The 22,116-nt window shown below is 40.4% G+C and overlaps 1 protein-coding gene across 1 annotated transcript in view; it reads right to left on the reverse strand.

Annotated features, from left to right (window-relative positions):
• PLCH1 (phospholipase C eta 1) overlaps positions 1-22,116 on the reverse strand; it is a 239,079-nt gene that overhangs the window by 14,001 nt on the left and 202,962 nt on the right. Inside the window, exons 12-18 of the mRNA XM_007106908.4 lie at positions 17,431-17,592; positions 11,506-11,577; positions 8,407-8,498; positions 5,390-5,487; positions 1,467-1,646; positions 1,268-1,375; positions 111-235 (exon numbers count right to left, since the gene is read on the reverse strand). Of these exons, the coding sequence (XP_007106970.2) occupies positions 111-235; positions 1,268-1,375; positions 1,467-1,646; positions 5,390-5,487; positions 8,407-8,498; positions 11,506-11,577; positions 17,431-17,592 (837 nt within the window). The remainder of the gene's footprint in view (positions 1-110; positions 236-1,267; positions 1,376-1,466; positions 1,647-5,389; positions 5,488-8,406; positions 8,499-11,505; positions 11,578-17,430; positions 17,593-22,116) is intronic.

Below are 22,116 nucleotides of genomic sequence, written 5' to 3' on the forward strand. Positions count from 1 at the left end.
ACACACACACACACACACACACACACACAGAACCCTTAAGACATTTCAGATGAAATGTAAACACAATAAAATAAATCACATAATTAACCACTTGGTCATATACAGCTTACCTCGCCTCGGTCTCCAAACATGGAATCTGGAGGTTTGGGGAGTTGTTGTCCACTAATCACCTTCAGGATGAACTGCTTCTTAGGGTTGGCAGGAAGTGGATCACCAGAGAAAGGGTTGAAAGTACCTAAGCCAAGTAAAGCAGAGGTTAAAAATCTAGGTTTGGTAGCATGGAAAAATACACACACATAACACACCCCAAATACCTTAAGCTTGTAGAACAAAGAAACAAAAAATGCTGGATTACTATAGTGTTTCTTAAAGCAAAGAAATTATCACATAACTATCAGTGTGGCTTTTGCCTGAAGGCAATGCCAGCTGGCATTTCAATAGCTGTGTTTTTTGGTTAGAATCTATGCTCCCAAAGGCCAGAAGAATGGACCAATTTAAAACAAGTATCTGTGATGCAATTATCAACCAAGGCAGGGGGTAAGAGGAACATTTTATTTGAATGTCCATAGTATAGAGAAGGGGAGCAGTTGTCAGATTCACATAATTTTCTATCCTAAACTATTGCAGGTATAGAGTGAATATAATAAACAGAAAGAAGACCTGAAATTAAGTAAACAGCATAGCAAGAAAACACGCAGAGCACAAAATTCTGAAGACACATCTGTCAACAGTATTTTACCTGAACTGTTAAAAATCCAACTTGGAAATTTTAAAAAGAATTTTAATGAGCAGAACCCAAAGGAAGTGTTTTTGATATAACATTGCATTATCTTTTGTTGTTGTTGTTGTTAGCACTGTTTTGTAATTGGAATAAACTGACTAAAAAGGGCTTGATAAAATTGTTTCAGGTGTTATTACAATTTTGCCAGCAGGTCTCAGACTCATACTCCCTTAGAGAGTTTCTGAAAGCATTCAGTTTACGAATAATGCCTAGTGAATATCATGCTGGACCACTGGATTTCAGGTGACAATCCACTGCTATTATCCATGTCCCTCTTTAAGTGCATAACATCACAAGGAACATTCTAAACATCACGCTACCCAAATATTAAACAGTTGTGACAAGAGTTCTTTATTTACATTTCAATACCGAATTGATCTCTCTTTTAAAAATCATGTTGCAAAACAGAGGCATCACACTTTCCACAGAGCTCCTTCAATAGAGGTCTCCTGTGTTCACAGCTGTGACTATGAAGTTAACACACACCTTTGCACATCTGCTGGGGTTTGAGGACATAGCCGCAATTGCCATTTGTCTTGAATTTGGCTCGATTTAACTGCATCATTCGCCCTTCAGACTGGTAGTTCAATGCCACTGTGCAAGTTCAAAGTTGAAGAGAATTAGGCAAGACAGCAGCATAGAGTCAAGACGCACGGAGAACCGCTCCTCACCGAGGCATACACACCTAGCTGGCAACCTGCGTTCCAGTAGGGCAGAGGGTTGAAGTTACTGGAATCGATGCGGTAGGCGGAAGGATAAATCCTCGTGAGCTGCTTCTGATTATAAATCATGAACTGCTCAGATTTCTGCTGAACCACCTGATGTGCTCTTGTTTCACTGAATGATAACACATTTCCTGTGGTTCCTAGAAGTTTTTAACAAAGAAAACAGAAACGTGAAAACTGCTGCAAAGAAAACACCACTCATAAAAGATCTTACAATGATGTCCGATTACACCCATAATAAAAGGCAGAGCAAAAGAGCGAATGCAACCAGAGCAGGCACAGCTCCTGAGTAAGAAAGGTCTAATAAAGTTCCACTCTCGGGACTCTTCTGCCATTTATCAGAGCTGTGCATCTTGCTCAGATAACTGCCTATTTCTGGATCCCATATTCTCCCCAAGAATTCAATCATCTCACTACTTCATGTCTATCTGACTAGTATGAAGAGGACAGACAGGAAAATTATTTTCTAGGCGCATGATTCAAACAGAATAGCTTTGCCAGAGATCAAGACACTATGAATAAATAAAACTATCTTTGTAACTCATTCCTGATAAAAGGGAGACATTCGTTGAAGACATTCATCTAAAAAGCATACATATGAAACACATTAAGTGACAGCATTCAGAGTTGAAGAAAATAAAGGGAAAAGACCAATTCCAAAGCAGGAAAATTGGGTTTTAAAGTTACTTTGAATAGAATTATGATACCAGTCAAAAGCTATTTGGGAGAAAGGAATAATAATGGAAAAAGAATTCAAAAGAACATTATAAAGAAATAAAAGTTTCAGAAACAAGAACAGTCACCCACCTAGCCAGATTTATAAAAAATGGAAAAGTAAAGGGAGGTAAAAAACAGGAAGCCTATATTAAAGTTTCTGCTTGGAGCATCATCAGAAAGGGTTAATCCAGGACCAACAAAGCTACAAGTTAGGGGGTCATGATGGAGTAAACCTCCAATTATTTAATATCTTACCCTTTTCTCCCAGTACTATCTTTTGTCCCACAACTAAAATGCTCCCACCACTCCCACCCCTTCACCAAACATCCATACCCCACCCCCAAAATGACCACCCCATGTCATCTGGACCTGTTGGAATAGACCAGCCTAGATAAAGATCCAAACTGCCCAGAGTCTCATTCTCATTCCAATGTGTGCTCTGAACCCAGACTGAGGGACATGGCCCATGAAACAAAGGAGGTGAATTATAATCTTACTGAGCCTGAACTGTATCCAGACTCTGCATGTTTATTCATGCTCACAGTCTCCCAGGGCCCTTGTAGTCCTTAGGGCTGTACAGCCTTAGTTCTTAAACACTGGCCAAATGACTAGCAACTATACTCTACAACATGGAACAGTCACAAACACAAGTGGGAGGCAAAGAAATTAGAGAATTACACTGTTTAATCTGATGATTTCCCTCATATAGACTCTTTCCTTATCACATATATCAATATCTTATTGACATAACTTAGCATAGTTTACATATCTTAAGCATACTAAAAATGATCATATTTGTAGATTTTGATGAGGAATCCTTTGAACATGATAAGAGAAAATATAGTCTTTTTGACAAACCACATTCAGGAGGAGTAGCACTAAAATTAGTACCACTATTTTCTCTGTCTCTCTACATAAATTACGCACACCACATTATCAATAAGATGACCTTGCTAATTAGGTACATGTCAATTAGTATATTAATAGAGTTGAGTTGTTTTGCATTAGGATGAGCCATGCATTCATTTTCTATTGCTTATTTTGTGGCTAACACACACACACACACACACAAAAGACAAAACAGATAAAGTTCAAGAACTAAATAGTCCTCAATATTATTTTCCATTAAGCTAATAGGATTATGATTACCTAAGGCATGTAGTAGAAATTATATTTCTATGAACCAAATATACCTTTAACTCTATTAAAATACTTCCTGAGTTTATTTTCTAGCTGTGGGCAGATATTATAAGAATGTGGGCTTCCCTGGTGGCGCAGTGGTTGAGAGTCCGCCTGCCGATGCAGGGGACACGGGTTCGTGCCGCGGTCCGGGAGGATCCCGCATGCCGCGGAGCGGCTGGGCCCATGAGCCATGGACGCTGGGCCTGCGTGTCCAGAGCCTGTGCTCCTCAATGGGAGAGGCCACAACAGTGAGAGGCCCGCATACCGCAAAAAAAAAAAAAGTGTGATGTTCGGGTACCATCTACCTCACACTGGTCAGACAGTCATCTCAAAAAGTCTGCAAATAATAAATGCTGGAGAGGGTGTGGAGAAAAGGAAACCCTCCTACAATGTTGATGGGAATGTAAATTGGTGCAGCCACTATGGAGAACATTATGGAGGTTCCTTAAAAAACTAAAAATAGAGTTACCATATGATCCTGCAATCCCACTCCTGGGCACATATCCAGAAAAGATAAAAGCTCTAATTCGAAAAGATACACACACCCCAATGTTCACTGCAGCACTATTTACAATAGCCAAAACATGGAAGCAACCTAAATGCCCATTAACAGAGGAATGGATAAAGAAGATGTGATACATGTATACAATGGAATATTACTCAACCATAAAAAAGAATGAGATAATGCCATTTGCAGCAACATGGATGGACCTGGAGATTATCACACTAGCAAAGTCAGACAGAGAAAGACAAATATCATATGATATCACTTACATGTGGGATCTAAAATATGACACAAATGAACTTATTTACAAAACAGAAATAGACTCACAGACATAGAAAACAAACCTATGGTCACAAAAGAGGAAAGGGGAGGGATAAATTAGGAGTTTGGGATTAATATATACATACTACTATATATAAAATAAAGAACAAGGTCCTACTGTGTAGCACAGGGAATTAAATTCAATACCTTGTAATAACTTATAATGGAAAAGAATCTGGAAAAAAAAAGAATGTGACGTTCACTTGCTGAGAATCCTACAGGTTCTCATGTTCTCACATGTGAAATTAATTTTTTTAAATAACTGTCACCATCTAAAGAAGGAATCAACACCAAAGGGAAGAAAATCTGCAGATAGAAAAAGATACACTTGTGGAATGGGGGGAAAAAATTAAAGATCTGAGGAAAGAATCCTGGAGGTTGTGAGGACATAAGACTCAGCACAATGTTGTTTTCCCTTCACTGAGACATGAGAAAATGGGAGATTCTGACGTACATTTCTCTTCCACTAAAATTACAATTAGATTGAAAACCCAAATGACCACAGTTTATTTTCATAAGCACGCATTAACTGAACAAAATACAAGTGAGAAAGGAAGACAATAAAGAGAAAGAGCAGCTAGCAGGAAACTCAGGGTAAGAACAGTTGTAACTAGAATTTCTCAACTCCACATACAGCAACTGATGGGTAAGAAACTATGAAAGAGTCAATGCTTCTGAAATTTCTGCTCTTGTTAAAATTGCAATCTGTGGATTAAATTGTTTTCATCAAGGTAAAAATTTTCAATGAGAAAATACAGGGCATTTCAGGATGTTATATTTGCCAATTAATTTCCTCTTTCTTCTAGTCATTCACACTTGGAACAGCCATCTGTGATCTGGCCATCAAACTAGGTCAAGTCTCCATAGTTTGAAGACTGGGAAGACCTTGCTCTGATACATTTGTCTTTTTAATAATAATAAAATCTTCCTCTGCCCTGTTGGAAATTTCTCTGACCTCTAGCCCATTAGGCAAAGTAATCAATAGTGCCCGCCCTGTGAGCTAAGCATTGTACCAGCAACCAGTTTCCTGACACTCAAGATGGATTCTACACAGTTCCAGAAATGTGTGCTGATGATCCAATTAACAAAAGTTTAATTAACAATTGACAAAGAAAGGTCAGGAGTGTGTATCCAGAAGAAAAAACACTCAGGCCTTACCATCATCCACAATGTCCTGGGCTGCCACGGAGTTTGTGTACACAACCAAATCAGAGAGCTCTCGACAGAGCTTCATGGTTTTCCTTCGGCGGCCCAGCCTGTAAAATACACACCAGGACTCATGACATTTTAGAGCTGGAAGAGGTTTGGGCTTTTGGTTACTCCACCTTCCCTACCTGCTCCTGATGGAGCCAGGATTAGAAACCAAGTGTGATTTTTAGTTCAGCATTCTCTCCACCACAGCACCATACTCATGTGGCTTTTTTCACCACTCAGCCAGACTTTATTCACAGTCTCTTCTCCTGAATTTGTGAATTCTATTGTGAAGGGCTTGATTCCCACCATTACCCAACTATGGAGTAAACCAGAATTTAGCAGGGAATCACTCTGCTTTGTCAGAAGGAGAACCTGGACTAAAAAGCAGTAGGGATACTGTACTGTCAGTCACAAGAATCCTATATCTAAAGATAAACACACCAAACTTTCCATAGTCATTATCTTTAGAGGTATAATTACAGTGATTTTTGTTTTCTTCTTTATGCTTATTCTATATTCTTCAACTTCTTAAGACAAACATCCATTACTTACTCTCTCTGTACGTCTATATCTTCTGTATCCCATAAACCACTCCTAGGATCTGCTGTACAACTTTACAAATTCTGCTACTTACTCTTTGCCACAGTAAAATTCTCCATAGATTATCACATTCTCCTCACAGACACACTTTTCTCCTCTAGGAAAACATATAACCATTAAAAACTTCAATCCCCACCAAAGGAGATACACAAATGGCCAATAAGAACATGAAAAGAAGCTCAACATTAGTCATTAAGGAAATGCAAACCAAACTACAGTGAGATACCACTGCATATCTACTAGGCTGGCTATAACCAAAAAGGCAGGCAATAATGAGTGTTAGCAAGGATGAGGAGAAACTGGAACGCTCATATACTGCTGGGGAATTTTAAATGCTACAACTGCTTTGCCAACATAGTTTGGCAGTTCCTCAAAAAATTAAACAGTTACCATGTGACTCAGGAATTCCACTTTTAAGTATATACCCAAGAGAAATAAAAACCTATGTCCACATAAAAACTTAGAAATGAATGTCCATAGCAGTATTATTCATAATAGCTGGAAAGTGAAAACAACCTAAATATCCTTCAGCTAATGAATAGATAAATGAAATGCAATATATTCATACAATGGAATATTATTCAACAATAAAAAGGAATGAAGTACTGATACATTCTACAACATGGATGACTCTTGGAAATATTATACTAAGTGAAAGGAGCCAGACAAAAAAGGCCAAATATTGTAGGATTCCATTTATATGTAATGTCCAGAAAAGGCAAATCTATAGAGACAAAAAGTAGATTAGTTGGTACCAGAGACCGGGGGAGAGAGAGATGGAAAGTCGCTGCTAATGGTAGAGTTTCTTTTTGGTGTGATGAAAATGTTCTGGAATTAGATAGTGATGATATAGATTTATTCACTCAGTGAATATTTATCGAGCACCTATTGGAGATAAAATAGTGAACAAATCAGACAAAAATTCTTACTGTAATGATACTTATATATATTCAACAAAAGAATTAAGGCCAAAATGTGTCAACAACCCATTTTGCTAAGAAAGAAGACATGCACGTAGACAGGTATAAAAACCAATGGGAAGAAGAGTCCATGTTTCTCCTTTACCATGTAATTAGGAAATTCTCTAGCCATTGGTAAAAATCTGGTTTTGTGAAAGAAAATGATTATAAATCAATGTGAGGGAGGTAATGCCTAGAAATGACAAGTAAAACTCCCAGGACACTCCATAACACAGAGAACTTCTGTATAAAGTTAGCTCTTTTTAATCCTTATCTTAAAATTGAATTAGTTTATTGAAGTCCCAAAAGGACACCGTCATTGATGCTTGAGCCTCGATAGCTATTACGGGCAAACCTCTAATTGACTTAAGAGCAGCATGCAACGTGATTTCATGTGATAGCTTCCCTGGCTATATGATTCAGAGTCAAGCCTTTCTCAAACTTATATTTGAGAACATTCACAGCAGAGGTCTCCTGGAAGGTAATTCTATTTCTCTTATATCCTTTACTGTAACTACATATTGAATTTTCTGTACCTTAAGGGTAGGAACCATACACATCTCCTTTGCTCTCACTAATTAGTTACTATTTTATGTATGGACATTCTGTTGGAGTGAAGCTCAAATATAAAATTTAATTGAACACTAAATGTGATTCATTCCTATAGGACCTCTATGCCTCCAATTTCGTTTAGTTTCAGTCTTTTGATAAAGTCACAGAGGGGTGTGTGTGTACATGTTCACATGTTTGTATATCTATCTATCTATGAAGGATATAATTTACATTCCTTTGTGAGACTTACTGTATACGTAATTTGCCAGAAAATCCTGTATCAAATCATGTGTCACAATTTGGGTTCTAAAATTTTGGCCATTTTACTCATCCCAAATTCTACTGGCAATAATAAAGAAAACAGCAGCTAATATTTTTGAGCACTTAGTTAATTGGAGTAGGGCTCATCAAGCTAAATAGTTTAATTCCTTTAATCCTTACAATGACCCTAAGAAATAGATACAAATGAGGAGCCTAACTTGCCCCATCTTAAAGTTGGAGGAACAAGAGTTTGAAGTCTGGCTCATTTCAGATCTCTGACTCTTAACATGTTCTTGTCATCTGTCTTCTCCATCAGTCTCCTGTGAGAGCCCCTCTGTACTAGTTCATGTGGTCCCTCTCTCTTCTCTGAAGATACCTTTTACCTGACAACTGCTACAGCCAGCATTTATTAAGAGCTCACTGTGCGCCAGGCAGCACAAGTCCCCTACATGTATTATAATCTCACATCCTGTTGATCTTCACATGTCCCACTGCAGAGCTCTTTACCTTGCAATCTGATTTCCTAGACACGTACAACTAAAACAGCCAAGCTGATGTGGATGGAGAGGCCCCAGGAGCCTGAGCAAGAAACATGGAGAGCTTTCTTACCTGTACAGCTGGCCCGTCTCCTTGCCAGGATTCTGCTGTGCGTCCTCCTCCTCCTCAGCACTATAAGCTTTAGACCGTGATTTTGTGGTTTTCTGCTGGAAAAATCAGAGTTCACTTAACACAAACTCAGTGCATCAGGTACATCTACGACATACGGAGAAATGAGCTTTAAAATAGACACACACACACACACACACACACACACACACACAAGGACAATTACTTGGAGAAAAACAACTGACCAATATTGCAGCTTGCCTCACCATCAATAATAAGCATGTCTGTGGCCAAAATTAAAATATCAAGGCAAAACTGAGGGTTTCATGCTCTAACATTGACTTCTAAGCCACATAAAATGTAGGTTTTAGACTATTAGTCATGCATTGAAGGTCTCTATAAGGGGTAGGGTTAAAGTTGTAATATCTATTTAAACGATTAAAAGGGATAAAGTATCCTCTTATATAGGAAGCTCACTATTCCTTTTGACTTACTTATAAAAGGCAGATTTGATAAAAAAGACAAGTAGTAATTTTTAAATGAATAACTACCACTCCTGCTTTTGTTCAGTATGCACTCAAAAACCCATCTAAATCAAACTGTTCATTTGAGACTTTGACCCATTTTAATTTCTAGAGCAGAATGAAAACTGTTACCTACAGGAGTCAGGCTGAAAGACTGTAGGACTAACCTGGTGTCTTTGGACAGATTAGCTGTTAGACATAAAACCTCTTAGGAGTGATGCACTTTCAGCCCCACCACATTGGACATAACCTCAATATTTGGCAACACAACCCCAATATTTGGCAACACACACCTCAACAATACAAATGATGGGGAGGGGCCCTAGTAATTGCAGAAAAACTTGCCACCAAAATTACAGCTTCTACAAACAAAGGTAAGACTTTTAGACAGAGTACCCTGGACATTTTGGGAACATGGCTTAGAAAAGGAAAGGAACTCCATCCCCACATTACCATGGGACCAAATCAACTTCCAGATTTTCTCATTCTCAACAAATAAAAAAAATCAAACTACACTGTTGGCATAAACACATTCAACTCTACTGCACTGACAGCAAGGCGCCAATTTAGTCTAGAACATTTTTACGTCTTATTTATGCCTTGAGAACTTCAGTGCACATGGCGTGGACCCAGGCATCTGATGATCTCATGTTCCAAAATGGCCTCTCACCAAGCTGATAAACTGGCTAATCTCTCAAGCTTCCTATTGTGCCTTTTTAAAGGGTAGGACAAAAACATCTGTTCTAAAGGATTATTATTTTTGTGATGATTAAATGAGATGACATGGAAAGTCACTCTGTAAACCACATAATATTAACTTTCAATTTAAAATACTATTAATCCTTATTTAAATAACCTATAAATAGTCTTGTAAACATTCACTCCTATGACTTGAGACATAATAAATTCTAATTCTATAGTAGCAAAGGTATTCCCTAAAAGCCTTACTTTGGAAAATAATTTTAATTTAAATGAGTGGTTGTAATCAAGAAATGAAATATTCTCCAATTCCACATATAGTTAGTAATTTGAGGTGTTACAATAATAAATCTGTCTTTCCCAGGTTCATTTTAAAATATAAAATGCAGAAAGTAGAAATAAGTAATGAATCACCAATGACAGATATTTGGAGAAATGATGATATATTTTCTTTACATACAGTTTTGACACATCTTATCACAGTTAACATATGACACAATCAGTTTTTCATCTTACCTTTTTATTTAATGTTTTGCATGTTGAGCTCATCAGAGTGATCGTCTTTTAATGGCTGCATAATTGTCCATTGTGTGAATGAATCATGATTTACTTAAGCAGTCTTTATGGGAGAACATTTTGGTTGTTTTCAGTTTATTATGACTATTTTGTCCAAACTTTTACTAAATTATCCTATTGATGAGGCAGGAAATTCCAGATACAACATTCATTAAAGTACAAGAAATGGCCTTGGAGAAACCTCATGCATGAAGTTCATCACCCAATAATTGACTTCTTGTTTAACATGTTTTACCTTTTTATTGAAGGTAAAGCATACACTTAGAAAAGCACAGGAATCATAAGTGTACAGCATGATGGCTTTCCACAAAGTGAAACCACCCAAATGAATATTATCTGCCCCAAAGCCTTCAGATTCTCCCGTTTGGTCATCACCTTCTTCCCAAAGGTAACCACTATCCTGACTTTTATCCCATAGATTTTTTTTTGCCTGTTTTTGAGCTTCATATAAATGGACTCAAACTGTATGTACTCTCTTGGGTCTGGCTTCTTTTGCTCAATGTCATGTTTACAAAGATCACACTATTGCATGTAGTTGTAATTTTGTCATTCTCATTGCTGATAAATATTCCCTTATGTGAATACACCACAATTTTTATTCTTTCTAATGCTGATGGACGTTTGAACTGTCTCCTGTTTGTACTATTGCAACTAATGCCCCTGTAAATATCGTTGTTTCAGTCTCATGACACACACCTAACAATGGAACTGATAAGACATGGTTCATAGAGCGGCTTTAGTTGGTACTGTGAAACAGTGTGTGGAAGTAGCTGCACAAAGGCAGGTTCCCATTAGCAGCTGATGAGAGTTCAAGTTGCCCAGCATCCTCACTAACATGCTGTCGTCAGTCTCTTTATGTTTGCTGTTGTGGTGGGTATAGAATCTCATCATCAATTTAGTTTGAGTTTCCCAGAGGACTGATAAGGGGGAGAACCTTTTCCACATTAGCCATTTGGATATCTTCTGTTGTGAAGTTCATTTAAGCCTTTTGCTTGTTTTTTAAAAATTAGTGTGCCTTTTTTATTGATTTATAGGAATTCTTTATATATTCAGGAAAGAAATCCTTTGTGGACTTGTATAGAATATTGAAAATATTCTCTCCCAGTATGCTATTTGCTCTTTGATACTTCTGATGAACAGGAGTTCTTAAATTTTAAAATAGTTTAATTATCAATTTTTTCCTTTTCTGGGGTCCTCTTTGAGAAATCTGCAGTTATTCCAAGGTCATGATGATAGTCTTCTGTCACCTTCTAGACTCTTTAAATTACCTGAATTATGCACACTTATCTTTCTTAATTCATACCTTATGTTTTCCGAAGTTGGTCATGAGGGATCGTCCATGTGTTTTCTTTCCACTTTCCTTCACATCTGGATGCTGAGTAAATAAAGCATAATATGACTATTTTTCTTCTTTGCATTTGTTTTTTCCTTAGTTCTGGTGGAAGGGCACGGAGTCTCTCTCTCCTTCCATCTCTAGGTGGGCAGCCAGCAGGTCCTGCTCATTTCCTCCTGCTCTACCCTCCACTTCCCTGAAGGTGGCTGTGTCTGCCTTGAGAGAGGGGGGATGGTGCACAGAGAGACCTGGGCACCACCAGGAGATGGCAGCTGCCAACAGCTCCCCAAAGCTGGGGTCAAGGACCTCTCAGTAATGCCCAGGTGTGCAGGCCTCTCTAGTGCCTGTTCACAAGGCTCTCTACAGCACGGGATGTATTCTTCTGAATGCCCTGAGGGGGAATAAATCATCTTCAGTTAAAAGTAGATTTAATTTTGAAAACTGGCCAAAAGTCATTAACAGCCAAGTCAGTTGACTAAAAAAAACTAATCAGACTGATCACTTAATTACTATTTAGAATTTGGAAACATTAAAAATAAATAAAATCCAAGTATATCTATGAGGCAATAAGATTGTTTTTCTTTAAGTAAACTGCAACAGAGCTTATCTGTTCATTAAAACCATTCCCTCTGTGGTGAGCACAGGAAAGATGTATTGTAGATTCTGAATTCCTCCTCATGTGAATTAATTTTCCAGGCTAGAGATCTCTTTACTCTAGGGGACAGAAGGACCACTCTGCTAAAAGGGTTTAGACTCTTCCAACTGTCATCTCTAAAAATATGTATTAGGTGATTCACTGCTAATTACATGATATAAGAGACCAATAGGCCCCGCCCTCCCAGGACTTTCCGCTGAACAGAGATAATCTCATAAATGGAATAAATGTAGGTGAGCAAAACCACCCGAAATCGAAAGGTCAGGAAGAGCATCTACATATATCCATAGAAACTAATCAAAGATGCAATGCGGGATGGGGAGGGGGAACAGTGAGAACTGGGTTGGGGAAAAGGCAGTTCAGAAAATACTGGAGGCGGGTGGGTGGCAGGTTTACATTGTAATTTTAGTTGACTGGTTTATATATATTGACTGCCTTTGAAGATCAATTAAAGCTGATCATTAACTATTCAAAAACCCTAGAATTAAGAAAGTAGTAAGATACGGTAATAGAAGTAACACTGCTCTTCAAGTTAGGAGACCCAGTTCTGCCACCATGTAGCCACAGGTCCCCCATCTCTCTTTTTTTTTTAAGGTGATTTAAAAGATCATTTTTAACCTATTAGAAAAGTTTTACAGAACTAGGCTTATTCAGTCTGAAGAACAGAGAATTGAAAGGGTGTTTTAAGGTGAATGAGAGTCTCTCTGATGGATTTAAGTCTAAGCAGGAAATTACATACATCAATACACTGATGGGAAACAGAAGCTGAACACATAAGAAATACCCTGGGACTCAGAATCAGATGGAAGGAGAGGGATTAATAGGTGAAGCAAAACATAGGAGATTCCAGCACACACTCTGTGCTAAAGACTTACTCCTCTGGGGCAAACACCCACCTCTTGACCTCAGTCCTGTTATCTGTGACATGGGGGAGGAGTGGACCAATTAACCTCTGAGTTCCTCTCCAGTTCTAGTAGCTCATCTATTAGTAGGGAGACCATGTCATCTATTGTCCAAAACAGGACTCTTAAGAGTGAAATGGGGACTTCCCTGGCGGCTCAGTGGTTAAGAATCCGCCTGCCAATGCAGGGGACACGGGTTCGAGCCCTGGTCCAGAAAGATCCCACATGCCGTGGAGCAACTAAACCCATGCACCACAACTACTGAGCCTGCACTCTAGAGCCCGTGAGCCGCCACTACTGAGCCCTCATGCCACAACTAATGAACACAACAAGTTGCTCCACAACAAGAGAAGTCCCCTCAATGAGAAGCCTGCGCACAGCAACGAAGAGTAGCCCCCACTCACCGCAACTAGAGAAAGCCCGCTAGCAGCAACGAAGACCCAACACAGCCAAAAATAAATAGATAAAATAAATTTATTTTTTAAAAAAAGAGTGAAATGGGGCACCTTTAATAATTACGCTGGGACAATAGGTATAAAGCGAGGTTGCCCCAGGCAAGTTGAGGTATAAGGTCATCCATTTTAATAGGCACCTGCTATGCCCCAAGGATTATGCTAAGTGTATTACATATATTCTCACTTAATATATACAACCATCCCTGGAGATAAGTATAATTAAAAGCCTAGTTTTGCAGATAAGAAAAACAGAAGTATAGTGAAGTTAGATAATATGCCCAAAGTTACAAAGCTAGTTGGTGATAAAACAGGGATTCTGTGTAGTTCTGTCTCCTCTCTGGCTTTCTCCCCCTCCCCAACTCTACACTCCTTCTTTATGTACCAGAGGAATGCACACAGATATCTCTCCCCAACTTGACCTCTCCTTGAGCATCAGCACTGCATCTTTCATTGAATCCATGGATCAAACACTGTGTTAGGAACTCGACATGAGTACAAGGGAGACAGCAAGCAAGAGAGATGTAGACTCTGTCCTCCCTGGGCTTGCACTCTTATGATGGAGACAAATAATCATAACACACTATAATAAGACTATGATGGGGAAAGTTCAGGGTACTGCCTGAGGGCACGGGAAGGCCATCTACCTAGACTTGAGGATTAAGGAGGACTTCTAAGGGGACATGTTACAAAAGCTGAAGCCAGAAGACAGGTAGACATTATCTACATGAAGTGAGGAAGAGGAAGTGTGCAAGGAAAAAGCAAACACAAAGGCCAAGTGCCAGGAACATGGCACTTTCCAGGAAACAAAGAAAGGCAGGGGTTGGGTTGTGTATTTGTACTGTACACACGCACATTAGTGGACAAATCAGAGCTGGGGTCAGATGATGGAGAAAGGATCTTTTGGGCTATAGCTTTCAATTTGATCTTTATCCTCCAAACTGTGAAGAGCATTTGAATGGTTTAAAATAGGAGAATGATATGATCAAATGCATGTTTCTGAAATATCTCTGTGGTAGTGGTATAAATGAGAGACTGGAGGGAGCGGGACAGCAGAAGAGGTGCAAAAGTTCATGTAAGGAATAATTAAGGCCACCCAGATGGCTGTAGCTGAGGTGAATTCAGAACTCTAAAGAAGGCAGGCATCCTTCTACTAAGTTCTTCCAGCGTGAAGGATGAGAATTTCATTTTTATTTTCTTCGGAGATCTCCAGGAAAAAGCTGGCACCAGTAGCACACAGTACTGCACTGCTGAGCGACGATCCAGGAGGGAAGGGAGCTGAAGTGATGAGCTGTCCTGAACCCCACAGCACATTCTCAACCTTGGCTCTACATGTGCATATGTATCTGACACAGATGGACTTGTCTCAACAGTAACTTGTCTTTGCTTGCCACTGAACCAAAACCATACTTTAAAAACTAACACAACAGCAGGGTTAAAAACCTTAACACTTCGTAGTCCAGTTTATTAAAGTTGCAGGCTCCATTTACTTTCTGCAAGTCTGATACCTTCTTGCAGTCACCCAGGTTTAAGGGAGAGTAAACAATAAGAAAAAGGAGGATGAGTTTTGTCCTACTACATCTCTGAAATTTGAAGTCCCTTACCATCTTACCTGATGGGGAAATTACCATTAGGATCTCTTCCATAAAAAGAAAGATGGGCTTGATTTGTTTCTTCAAAAATCCCCAAGACCTGCTGTTGTCTTTCCAGTTGGAATGATCTAGGATGGAGCAAAGACTTCTCCAAAAGCATAAGGGGAAGTGACTAGCCCAGATTCGCCAAAGAGAGTTCACCAGAGACAAGAAGCAGAAATCAAGCTGGGTTAACCGAATGTGATTTTACAGACATTTGTGTGGTTTAAACTAAGAGGCTGGAGGGTCAGGGAGGAAAGGGAGAGGCTAACTGGTATTTACAGAAATGTTCAAGAAAATTCAAAACTGTATGATAAACTGTAAGGGCAGTAATGCTGTAACTGACATTTTGGTTGTCTCCCAACTTTCCATTCTGCCCCTCCAGCATGCAGGGGCAGAATGCATTTTCAGAGGGGTAGACCTTGATGCCAGTTCCAGGGGTAAGTTCTCACTGGCATCAGCAAGCCAATGGTATCCTATGCCCTTGCCAAATTACTGTTCCAAGAAGGACACATATGCAAGGCCACCATGGGGATCAATTCAGGGGTGGGCACACGAGCTAAGATGCCCAACCAGAGCTTAGCGCAAACTCTGGTTTGTTGGATGAGGCACATACACTGTCTCACTCTCTCTGTACTTGGACCAAGAAACACATAGCTCAGGGGCCTACTGGCAGTCACCCTGCAACCACCAGGACAGGGGGAACCGACATGGGATGATGCTAATCACATGGTAGGCAGAACAGAAAGACAGGTCTTTGATGACCCTGCTGAGCCTCTGAATTAAGCCCACCTTGAAGGCCACTCTGCAAATGAATTTGCCACTTACCTAACCCAACACATTTCTTCATTATTTAAGCCATTTTGAACTAGGTTTTCTATGTTTGGAAACTAAACAGACTTGAGAAACAGCCAGGCATTTGAATGGCTGGACTTCTATAGAGTCTGGAAAGTAACCACCAAAGCTGAGTGGTTGCTCAGATCCAAAAGTGATGAGCTTCCCTCTGCCTGGGGAGCTCTGAGCCCTGGAGGATAGGCGGCAGTAGCAGGGGAGGCTGCTATCAGCTAAGCCAGTGACCACATGGATCTCCTCTGGTCCAGAATAAATGCCCTCAATGTTCTGCCATGATAACATCAGTAAACCCCCTATCCCTCTTCCTTGTCCATTTATGATATTTTTAGTAGAAAGCAGAATAAAAACCTCAGCCAGAACCCAAACCATTCATTCACTCAGCAGCTATATATGAAGGTCATACTAAGTCCCAGGCACTATACAAGTCAGGAAAAAAATGGTTATCAAGACTGACATGGTTCCTGCCTTCACAGAATCTACAGTCTAGTTGAGAAGACAGATATTGAACAAATAATTGCAAATGTGTAGGGAAAAAAAAAAACTTCTTGAAAAAAGAAGATATAACAGGCTACCATCAACAATATAAAAGGGATAGCTAACCTAACCTAGGGGTCAAGGCAGGACTCATTTAGAATACCACATTGATGCTGGAATTTAAAAGCCTAAGTAGGAATTAGCTAGAGTAGATGTGGAAATGGAGTGTTCCAGGCAGAGGAAATGGAATGTGAGGAAGACCATGGCATTTAGATGGTTGTGGCTGGTGTGAAATCGTGGGTGGTGGTGTGACACGGAAAATGGGGAGATCTGAGACAGGAGAGGTAGGCAAGGATGGAATTATGTAGTTCCTTGGAAGCCCAGTTAGTTTGTAATTTATCCCAAGCATAATAGGAAGCCACTGAAAAATTGTGAACAGTGGAGTGACATGATCAGATTTGCATTTTTAAAACATCATGCCGATTTCAGAGTGAAGTTTAGATTTAAAGACGGCAAGAGAAGTCTAAGTGAGAGTTAACATTGGCCTGAATTAGGACACAGACGTGGAGAAGAAGTGGACAGACATACACATTCAGAAGGTGTGATCAACAGGGCATGGAGGACGCCTGAAGGAGTCCCCACCCTCACCTGAGCACAAGTGGGGAAGGTGAAAGCAGGGGCACTGGGCTTTGTCCTGAGGGTCCCAGTGAAGGAGTACATGAATCATTTCTACACCCACCCGTGCACTTTAATCTATTATTCACTATTTCTCTCCATTTTGAAGGAGGAGATTCTCATTTTTCCAGCAATATTAGGATAGAAATGGAAGAAACTGGAGAAGCCTTCCACAAATGACAAATGATCAGAAACCAAGCATGAGGTGCTTTCTTTTTCCTGTTGAAGGACAAGTACAAGAGGGAAATGTATACCTGCTTCAGGTGTGCATTTAAGCCTTCATGTGTGGCCTTCAGTAGTGCCCTCACTGTGAAACTATCAGGATCTTCCTTGTCTCGAATTTGAGATTCTTTTAACAGCGACTCCAGTTTTTTCCTTATGAAAGATTCCACCTGATGCTCAGTGGTCCCGTTATTCTGCGAAGAATTAAACAGTGGAAATAATTTCCCTTAAGGAACACAAAATCACTTAGAACACAGCCTTCACTCAAGCCAACATTGCTGCTATAATTTCTCTCTCAATTACCTGTAAGAAGTTAAGCTTATTGTACCATTTTTTGTCCTTCTCCCACCAGCCCTCCACCAATCCCATAAAATAATGATGACTATGACTGCATTCAACCTTTAACAACCCTATAGTCTTATTATCATTCCCATTTCAGAGACACAGAATCTGATGTTTAGAGAAATAAGTTGATCAAGGTTACAAAGCTAGCAAAGAACTGAGGCAGGATTCCGACTCAGGGCTCCTAAGTCCTTCTCCCCACACTACTTTACACTTTCACTAGAGGGAAGGCCAGGGAAAGTTTTGGGAGAATAAGTTTTCTGCACCTACATAGGGAAATTTGAACAAGAATATGCTATTTAAAACAAATCACTTCCTTTACTGAAGGGAAAAAAGTGCTATGGAAATCTTTGGAAAGGAGGATTATTCTGAGATAAAATTTCTTTCCTATCTCTGCCCCACTATGTAATTGGAGGGAATTCACTACTGACCTGTGCTGTGACTCAGCACTGCAATTACCTTAAGATCACAACTAATTTCAAGTGTTTTGGATAACAAAGCTCTGCCTGTGTCTGGGAGATAATTTAATGTTTAAGTGATCAAGGGACCCAGATTTCCTAGAAGTCTGCTTAGTTCAGGTTTTTGGCCCCCTTGTTCTACCTGAAACCAACGGCCCAGGCTCTGTTCACTGCTTCTCCCCGTCTCAACTCCCTCCCCCTCCCCCTATGTCCAACATCCTTCCATAAACTCTTCAGCCACTTGCCAAAGGCCAACCAACCCAAAGGCAAGGAAGGGGTGCTCCTCTACCAGAACAATGCCCCTAGTCCTCACCAAAAGTTTAAGATCCATTTTTCCATTTGCAAATTTGTTACTAAGAGGTCATTATATTTAAACAAGAGAATGAGCAGTTTTTCAGTAAGGCATTCATTTTCACAAAATCTTATAAGAGCAAAGCAATATAAATACAAAGGGAAAATGGAAAAAAAAAAGCTACATCAGAATAGGTTATTGAATTTCCCTGTATTAATATCACATGCATGAATATCTTTAATATACCCAGTGTATGAGGCACTCCACTTCACTGGAGGCCCTCAGGTCCTGCAGGAGATGCAGAGGTGGAAAAGAGCTGGCCTTTGACATTAGTAGCAAAGATCCCATTAGGCTAACAAAGGCATGTCCCCAAATATCCTACCCAGGTCCGCACACAGCTGCCTGCAAAAGCACAAATGACCAACACAACAGTGGTTCTGAGAAGGAACACGGCATTCCTGCCTGAGTGACCAGGAAGACCTCAAAGAACAGGGGGGACTCTGTATGGTAACTAAAACTTCAACAGTGATGAAGAGCTGTCATCCATCACTCTAGCAAAGGTTTTACATTAGCAAAGTGTGTTTTATAAACATAGGAACAGATTCGTTTTCCTGGAGCAGAAGTTCATGAAGGGGGGTAGTGACAGATAAAGTTGGAAAAGTACTTTGGCAACGGGTTGTGGAGGTGCCTGAAAGCAAGAAGTTAAGAGGTGTGGAGTCACTGAGAGTCTCTGGGTAGACAAGTGCCTGAGCTGCATTTTAGAAACAACAGTAACCAGGCAGCATGTACAGAAAGAGAAAAGTTACCTTACAAATGAAAAGCCAGACTCAAGGATTGGTTCAAGATGGCGGAGTAGAAGGACGTGCTCTCACTCCCTCTTGCGAGAGCAGACAGCACCAGAATCACAACTAACTGCTGAACAATCATAGACAGGAAGACACTGGAACTCACCAAAAAAGATGCCCCACATCCAAAGACAAAGGAAAAGCCACAATGAGATGGTAGGAGGGGCTCAATCACAATAAAATCAACTCCCATAACTGCTGGGTGGGTGACTCACAAACTGGAGAACACTTATACCACAGAAGTCCACACACTGGAGTGAAGGTTCTGAGCCCCACGTCAGGCTTCCCAACCTGGCGGTCCGGCAACAGGAGGAGGAATTCTTAGAGAATCAGACTTTGAAGGCTAGCAGGAATTGATTGCATGACTTCGACAGGACTGGGGGAAACAGAGACTCCACTCTTGGAGGGCACACACAAAGTAGTGTGCATATCAGGAGCCAGCGGAAGGAGCAGTGACCTCATAGAAGACTGAACCAGACCTATCTGCTAGTGTTGGAGGGTCTCCTGCAGAGGTAGGGGTGGCTGTGTCTCACCATGAGGACAAGGACACTGGCAGCAGAAGTTCTGGGAAATACTCCTTGGTGTGAGCCCTCCCAGAGTCCACCAGCAGCCCCACCAAAGAGCCCAGGTAGGCTCCAGTGTTGGGTGGCCTCCTGCGAAGAATTAAACAGTGGAAATAATTTCCCTTAAGGAACACAAAATCACTTAGAACACAGCCTTCACTCAAGCCAACATTGCTGCTATAATTTCTCTCTCAATTACCTGTAAGAAGTTAAGCTTATTGTACCATTTTTTGTCCTTCTCCCACCAGCCCTCCACCAATCCCATAAAATAATGATGACTATGACTGCATTCAACCTTTAACAACCCTATAGTCTTATTATCATTCCCATTTCAGAGACACAGAATCTGATGTTTAGAGAAATAAGTTGATCAAGGTTACAAAGCTAGCAAAGAACTGAGGCAGGATTCCGACTCAGGGCTCCTAAGTCCTTCTCCCCACACTACTTTACACTTTCACTAGAGGGAAGGCCAGGGAAAGTTTTGGGAGAATAAGTTTTCTGCACCTACATAGGGAAATTTGAACAAGAATATGCTATTTAAAACAAATCACTTCCTTTACTGAAGGGAAAAAAGTGCTATGGAAATCTTTGGAAAGGAGGATTATTCTGAGATAAAATTTCTTTCCTATCTCTGCCCCACTATGTAATTGGAGGGAATTCACTACTGACCTGTGCTGTGACTCAGCACTGCAATTACCTTAAGATCACAACTAATTTCAAGTGTTTTGGATAACAAAGCTCTGCCTGTGTCTGGGAGATAATTTAATGTTTAAGTGATCAAGGGACCCAGATTTCCTAGAAGTCTGCTTAGTTCAGGTTTTTGGCCCCCTTGTTCTACCTGAAACCAACGGCCCAGGCTCTGTTCACTGCTTCTCCCCGTCTCAACTCCCTCCCCCTCCCCCTATGTCCAACATCCTTCCATAAACTCTTCAGCCACTTGCCAAAGGCCAACCAACCCAAAGGCAAGGAAGGGGTGCTCCTCTACCAGAACAATGCCCCTAGTCCTCACCAAAAGTTTAAGATCCATTTTTCCATTTGCAAATTTGTTACTAAGAGGTCATTATATTTAAACAAGAGAATGAGCAGTTTTTCAGTAAGGCATTCATTTTCACAAAATCTTATAAGAGCAAAGCAATATAAATACAAAGGGAAAATGGAAAAAAAAAAGCTACATCAGAATAGGTTATTGAATTTCCCTGTATTAATATCACATGCATGAATATCTTTAATATACCCAGTGTATGAGGCACTCCACTTCACTGGAGGCCCTCAGGTCCTGCAGGAGATGCAGAGGTGGAAAAGAGCTGGCCTTTGACATTAGTAGCAAAGATCCCATTAGGCTAACAAAGGCATGTCCCCAAATATCCTACCCAGGTCCGCACACAGCTGCCTGCAAAAGCACAAATGACCAACACAACAGTGGTTCTGAGAAGGAACACGGCATTCCTGCCTGAGTGACCAGGAAGACCTCAAAGAACAGGGGGGACTCTGTATGGTAACTAAAACTTCAACAGTGATGAAGAGCTGTCATCCATCACTCTAGCAAAGGTTTTACATTAGCAAAGTGTGTTTTATAAACATAGGAACAGATTCGTTTTCCTGGAGCAGAAGTTCATGAAGGGGGGTAGTGACAGATAAAGTTGGAAAAGTACTTTGGCAACGGGTTGTGGAGGTGCCTGAAAGCAAGAAGTTAAGAGGTGTGGAGTCACTGAGAGTCTCTGGGTAGACAAGTGCCTGAGCTGCATTTTAGAAACAACAGTAACCAGGCAGCATGTACAGAAAGAGAAAAGTTACCTTACAAATGAAAAGCCAGACTCAAGGATTGGTTCAAGATGGCGGAGTAGAAGGACGTGCTCTCACTCCCTCTTGCGAGAGCAGACAGCACCAGAATCACAACTAACTGCTGAACAATCATAGACAGGAAGACACTGGAACTCACCAAAAAAGATGCCCCACATCCAAAGACAAAGGAAAAGCCACAATGAGATGGTAGGAGGGGCTCAATCACAATAAAATCAACTCCCATAACTGCTGGGTGGGTGACTCACAAACTGGAGAACACTTATACCACAGAAGTCCACACACTGGAGTGAAGGTTCTGAGCCCCACGTCAGGCTTCCCAACCTGGCGGTCCGGCAACAGGAGGAGGAATTCTTAGAGAATCAGACTTTGAAGGCTAGCAGGAATTGATTGCATGACTTCGACAGGACTGGGGGAA

Source organism: Physeter macrocephalus, chromosome 1 (assembly GCF_002837175.3).
Source record: "Physeter macrocephalus isolate SW-GA chromosome 1, ASM283717v5, whole genome shotgun sequence".
NCBI lineage: Eukaryota > Metazoa > Chordata > Mammalia > Artiodactyla > Physeteridae > Physeter > Physeter macrocephalus.